Below are 13,480 nucleotides of genomic sequence, written 5' to 3' on the forward strand. Positions count from 1 at the left end.
AAAACTATTCATATCTACATATATATTCACGAATAAATATAAATATAAATATCAATGAATTTTTTTTATCCATCTCAATCCACCCCAAGGAAATTACTCGTCACTCCCATTAATAATCTTCTGTCATATATATTTTCGATATACCCACCTAATTATTACTCCAATTATTTTTCATTAATTAACTAACCCAAAACCAAGAAAAATAATTAACCCAAAAAACAATTGATAAAGTGTCTGATTAATTAGCAAAAAATAAGTATATACCAACATAAATAAAAAAAATATCGAATCTGCGTAATCATAAAAAAATAGTCGATTCGTAGTCGGGCGCGGTCGCCCCCACTCATCTCCGCGGCCACTTTATTTTATTTTATACATATATTTTTTATTATTATTATTTTTTGCTAAACTATCTCCATCGCGATTTCTCTTCTCGCGAATGAAACCCTCCCTCACATCTACACCCAGACACTATATAAACCTCCCTCGCGTCTTTAACCCCCCAGAAACTCAATTCCCCTTTCTCATCTCACTCCCTCTCTTTCCTCCCCCACTAGTCTCACCACCACTACCTTCACTCTTTCATCCCTGAAGCTTGTACTCCACTTCTCACTCTTCATTCCTCGCTTCTGGCTCCTGGCTCCTGGACAAACCCCTTCCCTTCCCCTCCCTTCCGTCTCCTCGTCCAGATCTCGTCCTTCTCTATTTCATAATACCCACCAGCATCTCTACCCTTTTTATCTAGTGTCGCGTGGATACATACAGGCGAACCGCTGTGATACCGTATAATTATCGGATGCCAGGTAACTCGAGCGAGACCGCGGGCGTTTTAATTGGCCAATTATCGTGCCGCGAAATACGTGTACAAGTTCAGATAGGCGTGAAAACTCTAGGGTGACCGGGCTCACCAAGTGATACAAACCATTATATACTTCTCCAACAAATATCTTGTCTAACTGCCTCTATATTCTCACACGTCCACCCACACACACACACATATACAAGAACAAAGGAAATATGAAATAAAAGGCCATGCATTTATGATTCTTCTCAATATAAATTTATCTAAGTTTGTCCATCCAAGTATCCCACGTGTCGTAATTGGTTATTTTTTATTCACCCCCGTCCCCAACTCTCGAGCCCTTAACTCCTTTCCCCCCTTATAAATCTCCGATATATATATATATATATTGTCAAACTATAATTAAAGCGAGCAAACAAACCTGCACTTTGTCGCAGGTATAACACATCAAGCGTTTAAATTTCAACAATTAGACTCTTCAGTAAAACGATAACAAGATCGCTCTTTTGTTGATCGCCATCTACACACCTGATGTCTGCTATTGTGCAGTCGATGCTCGTTTACTTGGGCTTACCACCCGGTAGACTTGATACCAGATTTTTAGCTCGGGTAAACATATTTTTGTCCATTTATTCAAAAGGACGTTAAAAATATATATATACATACTTTTTTTTTTAATGAAAATTATTCCGTCCAATTTATGTACTACAGCAAAGCAATTACGTGAATTTAATAAATATTAAAATAATGATAAAATAAAATAAAGTAAAAATGAGGGATAACGATGAATTGAATATATGTATATTAATTGATTGATTAAAGATAAATAATAAATAACTGGTATTACGGCACGTGATTTAGTCAAACATTGCAGCAATTGAGTGTGTATCCAATGTGCATATATAGTTATAGGCCAATCAATTTAGCGAATGCCAGTGTAAAAGTTTAATAACTACGTGGTTATTTAGCAAGCCACCTCGACTAAACTCCAATTAAATGGCCTATCGATTAGATAATCCAACCGTACTATCGAGTTAGCTGCTACTGATGGCTATACAAACGATAAACTAATACTTTTATACAGTTTGGATATATATATATGTGTGTGGGTGAGTATAAATGCTCGAGTGTAACAGATGGGGGGCATGCAACGGGGTACGACGTCGTCGTCGTCGTTCAGGGTGTAATGAGGCGCGAAATAAATTCCTCGTTCAAGTAGAGACTCGATGTGCAACGATAGTATACGAGCTGAATACTTCGAAACGTCTTTCCTATAAACCTTATGCATTGACCAAACTTTACGCCGAAATATATGTATATGTAGTTTACGATACACGTCATTGAGTTTTAGTTGAGCGAATAATTATCTGTAGGAAATTTTCTTTTTATTTAATAGCAGCATCGAGATTTTTTATGGGAAATTTTCTGGGTTTTAGATTTTTTGACGTGGGGCCAATTAGGGCTGGAAGTTACTGGATGTAATTTTGGGGGATTGATAATGAGAAATTTCCTTTGACAAATTTTTGGAATGGGAATTTTGCGTGGAATGACCGACGATTTGACGAGCACTTGTTTGGTTTCATATAAATGTTTATGGTGCCTGTGGTGTTATAAATGACTTTTGAGATAAATTTAAGTATCACTGCAATTTAAATGCTTACGATATAAAGACTAAGCAGTGACACATTTTCTAAATCGAGGAACAATTTGTTGCCAAAGAAGAATCGTTTTGTTACCTGGGTAAAGTAATTTGAGGCTAAAGCATAAATCTTATTTCACTTAAAATGTACTCTAATTTTGACATTATCGAAATTTGTTGCCTGTTTTCAAAAATTGGGAGGGAATTCGGAGTGCGAAATTTGGACCAAAAGTAAAAGAAGTAAAATTATAAAACTGTAATTTTTTTTTTTTACACTTTAGTCACACAGACAAAAAAGGATTTTTATGCACCAAAAATTTTTACTTACCCCAAGAAAATGTTCACTTTCTCTAAGAAATTTTTTTTAGTCCTAAGAAAATTTTTGTCTTCATTTTCTATTAATAAAAATTTTTTTGCGCCAAGAAATCCTTTTTTTCTGAGTAGCATTGACTCCCTCTCTTTAATTAAGAAGACAATTACACCGATGATCAATGTTTCAACAATTATAACACACCGCAAGCGTGTCACCATAATAACTGGATTTAATTTAAATACGTATACCAAATTCAGTACATACATAGATAACAAACTCTCAGGAGAGATTTACTCAAGTGAGTACACACAAAGAGCTAAAGAGCAGAAACATAGCGCGGGGAGAATAGTTTAAGGAGTACGTGTATAGCAGTATCGCTGAATATAACTCCCCGACTTAGTCCCAGCAGGAACACTCGCGTTCGATTTTAGCAAAGTATGCCTAGAGACAGGATAAAATGATGGCGGATGTGAACCGCCAGGCAGTTGCTCGGCAATTACCTAAATGGCCAAGCAAACAATGTCCTTGTTCCTTCATCCTTCACCGTAGTTTAGAGAAAACAGACCGAGAGTTTCGAGATCACGGAAAATGTGATACTTCATTAGCCCTCGAAATTTAACCCGATTTCGTGAAAATTTATCAAGCTCGAGAGATTTGTCAGGATCTTTAAAAAGAATCCGACTGAAAAATTCAAAATTAGCCATTAATTCAAGTGTCGTGTGTCATAACTTGAATAATAACCTGACGTAGATCAGCAAACGCAACGTTATGTAGCAGGTATCTGAGTTGTGTGAGCAACCGCGCAACTCGCAGTCATCAGCGCCAGATACTACTAGCAGAGCAGAGCACAGACTCTGAATGCTGGTGGACTGTAGCCGGGAAATTATCTGGATGCTGTGATTGGTGGGTGTTCCAATGGTTTTGGGAGCAGTCGCATTCGGGCAACGCCCATCTGAGGCGTAACAAGCATCCCCATCAGGATCCCTTTATCTTACTCTCTTTCTCTTACTCACAACTCAGTTTGCTCTGTATCAACTACTACCCCGACAGTATCACTGGGATAATAATATCGCGATATACACACCTATTCCGGCACCATGGCTCTCTATACGCGGCACAAACGTTGCCAAGACTCTGTTACTACTGCTGCTGCGTAACAAAGTTATTGCTTGTCTGTTTACTGATACTACTGATACTTGTGATGTCTAACAGCTTGCGTGTTTTTGTGACAACCATTCATTAGTTACGGATTGTTACTCATTTCAATGTGATTCCTGCTGTTTCCGTTTTCTCATCTAGTGCTCAAAAGTGTCAGAAAGTGCCCGGAACTGTAAGTGTTCACGAATATATGATTTAACAAGTGGCATTGGAAAGCTCCAGGTCAAAAAAGCGGCAGCTGTTTGGAGACAAGTGTCTTTGTAATCACGAACTGGTTGGTTGTTTCAATCGGTCAGGACTTGATCGCCGTTAATTTAACAATAGCTCAGTTCAGTGCCAGATAATGTCCGTTTCAAGGAGATAAAAGCAGCAGGATAAGATCCTCCGCATGTAAAATGTGGAGGATGCATCAGGAGTCCCGAACACTGTCACCGCACGGAGACGGGATTGTTACGTGTCTGGGTCCTGAGGAAGTTAACCTACGGGCGGTCGTGCCACGGGAAAATAAACGACGTGGTTTGTTGTTACACGTGAGAACTGGTGATCCATTTGTTGTTGGATTTGAGCATCCAAAACAACAGCAGCAGCAGCAGATGCTGGAAACAAGTGCACCGGCGGGATCGCCAATAGGATCTCCAGCCTCGCGAACCAGTGCTGCAATGGACGAGGACTGCACCGACGATGTCAAGAGGGATTCTTTGGTCCACCAGCCACGGATTGATGACGACGAGGAAGATGCCGATGATGTTGAGACCGCGGAAGTTGTAAATAGGACGAGACTGTCGTCATCAAGAGATGCGGCTGACGATGAGGAGGAAGATGACGAAGATGAGGCTCACGAGAGAAACGGTTGCAATTACGACGAAGACGAAGATGTCGAAGTCGACGTGTGTCGCGAGGCTGAAAGCAATCCGAGCAGTCCCGTTGACTTGACAGCTTCGTCAAGAACAATCAGTATAAATGAACAATTTAGTCCTTTTGGGAATCGCGCTGTTGGATTGCTCTCGTGCTTACCGTCCAGTGGAAGTGGTGGTGCTGGTGGTATTGCTAGTAGTGTTGGTGGTTGTGGTATTGGTGGTGGTAATAGTGGTAATAATGGTGCTGTTATTAGTTCTGGTGGTAATACCAATGGTATAAATGTTGCTGGACACACAACAACTCCAATGACGCCTTATCTGGCAACTGGTCATGCCGCTGGATCAATGGTTACGAGTATTTGTAATCCAGCGAATCAGTTATCACGAACAAATTGTAGTAGTTCATTAGGAAGTGGTGGTAATTGTTTAACGAATACTAATGCTACTGTACAACCAAATAAACGTGGACTCGCATTTTCGGTTGAAAATATTCTTGACCCTCACAAGTTTACCGGCGGACGGGTAATCCACGACAGGGGCCATCGTAGACGACGTAGAACTGGTAGCTTACATGAAGGTAAATAATAATTGTGTATCTATTTTTTTTGTTTGTCGTCGATTAACGCTCAAGGTTCTAAATGATTTCTGATGGACGCGGGCATGTGCGTTGAATAAAACCAGAGTGTGAATGCTGGTATTAATTTTTGACTCCCGACGGGGACACAGCCCTCGCTAATTATTCAGCTCTCGGCTCATCGCTGCAAAATAACTTATTTTGCTCTATTGCTTTATTTATTTCCTTCTTTCTCAGTTACTCCGTTTGGACTCTTGTAAATCTCAGCTTGTGCGGTCGAAGACATCGGCATCCTGTCCTATATTTAGACTCCAGTCACATGAGTTTAATTTTTTGTTTGCGTTCAAAAAGTGTCAGGGATCTCGAATCGAAAGAAGGGAATCGCGACGGCCTGATGAAAAAAATTACTACTGACTTGCTGTTATTATTATTATTAAAAGCTGGTCAGTAATTAGATGAACATTTAGTTAATTTATAGCTCGTGCAGAGGAAGATATTCAATTCATTTATTAAACGTTTCAAAAACAGGTTACATCATTTTGTAATGAAATTTTAATTTTATTTATAGAATAACGTAAAATGATTATAAAAATATAAATAATGTAATGAATTGTAAATGAAAACAATAATAACAATAAAAAATAAATTTGATATTTATTAAAACCTCACTTAACAGTAAAATATGTGAGCCTCATAAAAATACAATGAAACGGCAGAAATGATTAACGACCCGTCTGTAAGAGCAACTAGCCATGACGAATAAGCAATAGACAGACAAAGACAGAGTATCTATCTACGCACGCGCGTTTTATTTTACGTTATTTAACGACACACACACACACACGCACGTGAATTTATCACTGAAAATATCCGTCATGAATTTTGATATTTTTTCATCCAGAAACAAAGCGAATGTGTCACTTTTGAACGGCTATTAAAAGCACTAACTCTCAGTATTTTTATGTAACCAAAAAATAAATAAACTTATTGATGTTTTTTACGACTGAATGTAACCAATAATAGGGAAGTTCAAATCGAATATTGCTATTGAATTTTACATCACAATAAAATGATTTGAATGTTCAAAAGACTCAAATATTCGGTCTGAAATCAACAATTTTAATTTTAAAAATAATTTGAATACTGATGATTGTTTTGAAAACTAAATAATGTTCGAAACCCTGTAAACAATTCGAAAACTGAAAATGCATTAAAAAACTGACGATCTAGTGAAATTTTTCGATTAGAATGTTTGATAACTCAAGCACATATTCGCAATTACATCGTGAACAAAAGTACGATACTAACAGGGATTAAATAGCTTTTGCAGAAGCAGTAAGATGGGGGTAAACTGTCGTAGCGTGACAAATAGCTGTGCTAATCTGCGTTAACCAGTCTTTGAACCCCGTCGTCATCAGCTCCAACAATTCCGGTACGGGACATCAAGTACCCAAAACACGACAGACACTTGATCGGGAAATCAATCTTGCCGCGTTTCACTCTACCCGTGATCAGCGAAAATAAAATCACCCCCCGAGTCGAAATTTTGGCCCCCATTTCAACCTCAAATAACCAACTTTGGTGAGATTGTGTCGGGTCAAATGAGGATGAAATCACATACAAATTTTGCTTCTCATGTGACCCTCAATGTAGTAGTTATCGGACAAAATACCATAGTGAGGACGATATGAGGGCGAAATTTTTGAGCCTCATACAACCCTCTTTAGCCTCATACCATTTCGTGGTTTCCAGAAAAGAAGAAAGTGATAATGAAAATAGCAATGAAAACAGCATTATCGTAACTAAACAGCACCAGTTGACGCATAAACCAGTGCAATAACAAGATAAATCTCAAGATTGATCGCATTGAAAATAGGAAATTCCGAAATTGGAGAATCAATTGGCCATCAATCATGATGGACAGCGGCCCCGCAAGTTGCTTTTTGTATTCTCATTAAAAGTACATCAGATATTCGAGGATTCTTTCAGGGATTTAGTGATGAGCCCCGAATGATTTTAGTTATTTTATTTTTCTCATCTCCCTTACTCACACGCGTCACGGCCGAGGGAATAATATCCTCGGTTGTTATGATAATCGCACGGCATCGCGTCGCATCGCGCCAAGCCGCCCAGAAAATTGGCTCTTCTGCATCACAATGACACCCTCCAACCCTCGCTAACTCATACTGTCTCTCTCTTACTCTGTCTCTCGCTCGGTGAATTTAGTGCGAGCTTTCTCATCCTACTGACTCACTTGTCTCCGTCATATTCCTCTTCGATTCTCCAATACTCGCCTTCACCCGATAACCAGGGTAGATTTGTTGAACGTGCGAAAACTACCATCATTTATATTCGCTTTTTATGCTCTTATTTTAAGCGGAACAAAAATAAACTCCGCTGCGTAGCTAAATAAAATTTTTTTCCCAAGTAGATCTTCCATTGAGTTTAAATAAAAATGGCTAATTACGGAGCTCCTACCCGAGGGTAAAATCGCCGAATTAAAAAAAGCTCTCAGCGTTGATAAGGGGAAATCAATTACCCATCTTTTTTTCCTAATTTACGTGGCTAATTATTTTTTTTATTTTGAACCAAACAAAAAGGTCATTTGTTATCTTTGACAAGTCGCCATGTTAATTAATTAACAAAATGCCAAGTGACGAAAACAAAAAAATAAATCAAAGAAACAAAAAACGATAACTAATTAAACGTTATTGTCAAGTCGAGTATACAGAAATAGATATACTATATATATTTATAAATATAACAAAGAAAATCGGATAAAAAAAAATGTAGAAGCTCGTTACTTCAAATCACAACGTGACCGCGTCGAGGAAGACAAATCGTTTGTACGACTCGACTTGAACGATTTGCACGAGCGTGCTGATGATAATGTGACACACACACACATATACGCACACACACACATGAAGAAAGAATACAGAAAAAAGATAAAAGTTTTTTAGGGTCACCAGCGTCGACGACTGCGACATTTGCCGGTCCCTAGTGTACCCTTAAATTCTGAGGATCCATAAAAAAAAGCTCGCACGCTTGAGTTCTCACTGACAAACCTTTCTTCGCGCATGTTCTATTCCTTTTTTTCTCATAAACTTTTTTTTTAGGTTAGTTTATGTACTTGATCGTTACTTCCTTTTTGCCGTGATAGCTGCGGGCAAACATGCCACTGCTCCAGCTCATGGAAATCATATGACACATTTTATATATATATATACATATATACATATGTCCTCATTTATTTATTTCAACATCATCAAGATTGGGATCCTCTCGGGATAATTTTGGGCGACACTGATAAGCCGGATATTCTATTTTATTCTTTTATAAGGAAACGAGTCCTCAGGAGACGGTAGATATGTCCACAGAAGCGGCGACGCTGATGAGTACTTTAATTAAAAACTGCAAAAGCACGTCGATAAAAATAATTTCGTTTTTCTTTCGACTTAAGGAAAAAAAAATTAACGCAAGAGATATCCTGATAAGGGAACGTGAATTACGCATTGGAAATTACTTAGAATCAATTGGAATAGTCCCTCCTGATATAGATCCACGTATGTATAAAAAAACTCCTCTGAAGATCTTTTATTCGGATAGTATTTTTTTGACTATCAGGAATACGGAAACCGATATACGATATATTTTACCGTAAAAGTAATTCGTATAAAGAATGAAATAAAAAATATAAGGGACGACTGTGTGAGTGGTACAGTGAGCAGGAGAGTGAGAGAAAGAGAGAAGAGGATATATCTGGAAGAACGATCGCGCGTTAACGAGATACAAATCCCATTACGGCGTAAAGCTTCTCGATCCGTCGCCCCCTGTGGACTTGCAGCAGTAGCAGCAAGCCGCGTTCTCTCGCGCGTGGCCCACGAGCCACGTCAATTCGGATAAAATTTCCGTCTCACTCGCTTTCGTTATACTGCCGTTATGTATATATACCTATATATGTATATATGGGATAGTCCTGATCGTACTTTGTGGCTGACGGTGTCTCTTATTCACTCAGTCTGTCGCACGATCCATCGTCCCGGACCATGCCATAGAAGTTGCCCCTTCTATGTCTGTACTATTACTTATACTGATACAGCTACTGCTACTACTACTACTACTACTACTACTACTACTACTATTACCTACAACTACTGCCACTAACTATGTAGAGAGAGTTTCGAGCCAGGGAATATCTGTCCCCGGGACATCTGCGCGCTGATTGAATCTCCAATCTCGTCTCTCTCATTGAGCGAACGATTGGCCGGACGAACGGGCCGGTCGTTCGTTCGTTCAACTACACTAGCCGCTGGCTAAATTATCTCTCTCTTTCTCTCTTACTGTGTCTCTCGCTTTCACAGTCTCTCATCACTTCACAAAGCTCTCTCGGCTCAGCTGCCAAAGTATCGCAAGCTGTTTTCCAATAAAAATTTAACGTTAATTTTTTTCAAACCACCATTACTCGATTGCGTTAAACAAATTACTCGATCATTTTTTCAGAATTTAACTTCAGGCATGATGTCATTAATTGATGATTATGATTTTGTGTTCGCAGATGGAGACTCGAGGGGAGAACTGTGCGGAAGTGGTCAAGAAGACGACAGTGTGCATGACCAAGTGGAAGATATGGAAGAAGAAATCGATGAGGACGATGAGGATGAGGATGATGTTGAGATGCAGGGAGTCGATGATCGTGGGACACCAACAGTGACACGTGATACCGCGTCAACGGGTTCGAATGGCAGTAAAAAAAGGCAATCTTCTTCGTCGTCATCATCCTCAGGCGGCGGTCAGAATCCATCTTGTCAAAGTGGTTCAGGACAAAATGGCGGCAGTTCATCTGGCGGATCAGCTGGTGGCAAACCCCGACGTGCGAGGACCGCATTTACTTACGAACAATTGGTGGCATTGGAAAATAAATTCAAGACCACGAGATACTTGTCAGTGTGTGAGCGACTGAACCTGGCGCTATCGTTATCCCTAACGGAAACCCAAGTTAAAATATGGTTTCAAAACCGCCGGACCAAGTGGAAAAAACAAAATCCCGGTCTGGATGTCAACAGTCCAACTGTACCAACTACTCCACCTCATCCTTCGCCCTACGCACCGGCGTTTCTTTTCGCCGCACACCCTCATGCCCATCCACATGCTCACTCGCATCCACACCAGCATCCGCACTCGCACGTCCATCACGCACCACCACCCCCACCTCCACCAGGTTATTACCATCATCCAGCTCCACCTTACGGATCCTCGACGCCGAGCTTTTTCGGTCACCATTTGTCAGCATCACCTGCTGTCACAGCTCCAACGCCAATAAGTGTGTCATCAGCCGCGACTACCTCCAACGTGGGTCTTTCATTGTCGTCACATCATGTGCATGCACACGCGCACTCACATGCGTAGCGATCACCAATTCAGTCACGTTTAATCTCATCCTAATAATACAAACCCTTCAACCAATTGTTTAATTACAACTTGGATTATGTCGATTTAATTCTCTATGCCTACGTATTATGACACTATTTTATGTACAATCAGTTGAGTCACTGTCTACAACACAATATCGTCTCTTGTGTTCAACAAATTTGTCAATGACAAAGCGACAGACATTTGGTACCTGGCTTTCTGCCCGACACTCCACATTGTAATCCAAACATTTCTGTTAATACTCCCTGATTACCTACGATTCCAAACGTACAATCGTATGTGTAAGCGTATGTATGTATGTGTGTGTCTGTGTGTAAGTATCGAACATGCGTTAGGTCAGTGACCTGATTAAGCGAGGACGTAATTAATTGATGACACAAAGTCTTGTATGCCATGCGTCGTGCATCGAGGATAAAGACAAATTAGATTGGGTATTTTCTAAAAAAAGTTCATCTAAATCACTCTTTTCAAATAAATTTTATATATATTCATTTATAAAATAAAATCAGTCAAAATTTGTCACGTAATTAACCCACCGGCCAGCAGTAGTGTCGAACCGCATGTGAGAAATTTCTCACTGCGCGCCATCTGGCGGCTTAACACCGAAACTAGTTGATGACAAAAAATATGAGATCATAGTAAATTTTTTAAAGAATACGCAGTAATAATTAAGACAGTCGAAAGTCTTTGATTATAATTATGATGATGTGCAAATAAAAATTTAATAAATTAATATTAATTATAATTATGTACAAGTGTGATAATTGAGATATTAAATATAGATTTAAGGTAATTGTGGAATGTGAATGTTTGTGAATGTGAATAAAAAGATAATTATTATTGAGAAAAAAAAAAAAAAAAAATTAAACTAAAAATGTAAAATAAATGCTATTATGTTATGCTTGTAAATAATTCAGCTCGTTTATCCAATAATTTATTATCTTAGTAACCAAATCCTATAAATCCTCATATATTTATCCATTGTCTTAAACTTTTCAACTACTAGCACTAGATATATCGCGTTACTGATGCCATAAGAGCGTATCCCGAAAAAAATACCCTTGAAAAGGCATAAGGGCGTATGAAAAATTTTTTTCCGGAAATCGACGTAGTTATGCCTGAAACGGGCAGAAATGCAAAAAAAAAATTTTGTACGCCCTTATGGCACCCGGGGTACCCACTGGGGGCCATAAGGGCGTACAAAAAATTTTTTTTTCGGGAAACAACGTATTTTTACTTAAAACGCGTAGAAATGACGAAAAAAATTTTTTTTTTAATTTGAAATTAACTTTGATTAAAATTTTTTGGAATACTTTGATTCAAAGTGATCACTCTCAATCACAAATAAAGTGATCAAAGTTAATTTCAAATTTGAAAAAAAAATTTTTTCATCATTTCTATGCATTTAAAGTAAAAATTCGTTGTTTCTCGAAAAATTTTTTTTGGTGCCGGGTGCGATAAGGGCGTATAATAGGCTGATATGCCCTTATGGCATTTGTAACGCGATATATAATATTAATTATAATTTTTTTTCGGAATTAATAATTTTTTAGTTAAGTTTTTAATAAATCGTAGGTTGGTAATGAATTCATTTTTCGCTTTGAGGTTGCCCGAGCCCCTTAGCCACCACCACACGGCCTTCATGCTCGGCTCGCGATTGACAATCGACGGTCTGTATTACAGCCGAAAGCGGCCACGGCAAATTAATGGAAAATTGTCCACAAGTTGCTTTGATGATTAAATTAGACGCGTATGTTTCTTTGAATGCCGTTTGTACATTTGCTAAAACATCTGTCTCCGTAAATTCATCATCGCTATTAGTAAATTTAAAGCCTTCTCTAATTGCAATTGCAATTATACTATAATACACTCTGTAAACAGAAGTAAACTGAATCCACAAAACTAGACCGCGTAAATATCAGTTTCCATTTCAATATATTGGAGTAATCATAATGCTTGGGTTACCGAAAACCATCAAATTAAATTAACATGACACGAAATAACTTGTAATATGATTCGATAAATCCCGAACTTAATCCAACAACAAGGCATTCGCAAAAGCAACCCAGTAATTTAACCAGAGATATCAAATCTCTAGAACTGATTATCCAAGGTGAAACAAACTGAGTTTACCCAGAAAGTTAAGTTGGAGGAAACATTGACACCCTTCTGAAAGTGCCCGAGGCTGCCCCCACCCTCTTCGCTTGAGGTATCAGCAGAAACAGAATCACGAGTAGCCCCCCAAGGAAATACGATCCTCTTTATAACCTTAGTCTTTTCCTTTCTCAAGGAATCCCGCGTCAAGGAGATTAGCCCTACAGCTTGCCTCGACCTTTAGTTTTATCTCCATCCACTCTCTGTCGTATATTATCTTCAATACTCTCTGGCGCGACTCGGTAGTTTTTAAAGGCATTGCTAAACCAACCGCGTTATCAGTAGTAACGTGGATGTGGATTGACACAGCTGAAGAATACCCCGAGAGTTTGGGTTCTCTAGAAACAAAGACTTGTGTATCGATGTAAAAAGGTTTCAAAATAAAAGATTAAGTAAAGCTCTAGAGAGAAAGGAGAGTGGAACAAATGACACAAAAGGCAAGTTGGATTTAAACATATATATATATGTACATCTATATGTATAGTTGCTGTCGGTCTTGCTGGACGATTCTCTCGAATTAATTCTTAGAGCAGGGGTTGGATTTGTAAGG

General features: G+C 38.7%; 1 protein-coding gene across 1 annotated transcript; it reads left to right on the forward strand.

Moving 5' to 3' along the window:
* Positions 1 to 3,816: 3,816 nt before the first annotated feature.
* On the forward strand, positions 3,817 to 11,575 carry LOC130677956 (homeobox protein Hmx-like). Its single transcript, XM_057484898.1, has 2 exons — positions 3,817 to 5,346; positions 9,902 to 11,575. The coding sequence occupies exons 1-2, from the start codon at positions 4,308 to 4,310 to the stop codon at positions 10,750 to 10,752; spliced, it is 1,890 nt and encodes a 629-aa protein (XP_057340881.1). The 5' UTR covers positions 3,817 to 4,307; the 3' UTR covers positions 10,753 to 11,575.
* Positions 11,576 to 13,480: the final 1,905 nt, after the last annotated feature.

This window comes from Microplitis mediator, chromosome 11 (genome assembly GCF_029852145.1).
Source record: "Microplitis mediator isolate UGA2020A chromosome 11, iyMicMedi2.1, whole genome shotgun sequence".
Taxonomy (NCBI): Eukaryota; Metazoa; Arthropoda; class Insecta; order Hymenoptera; family Braconidae; genus Microplitis; species Microplitis mediator.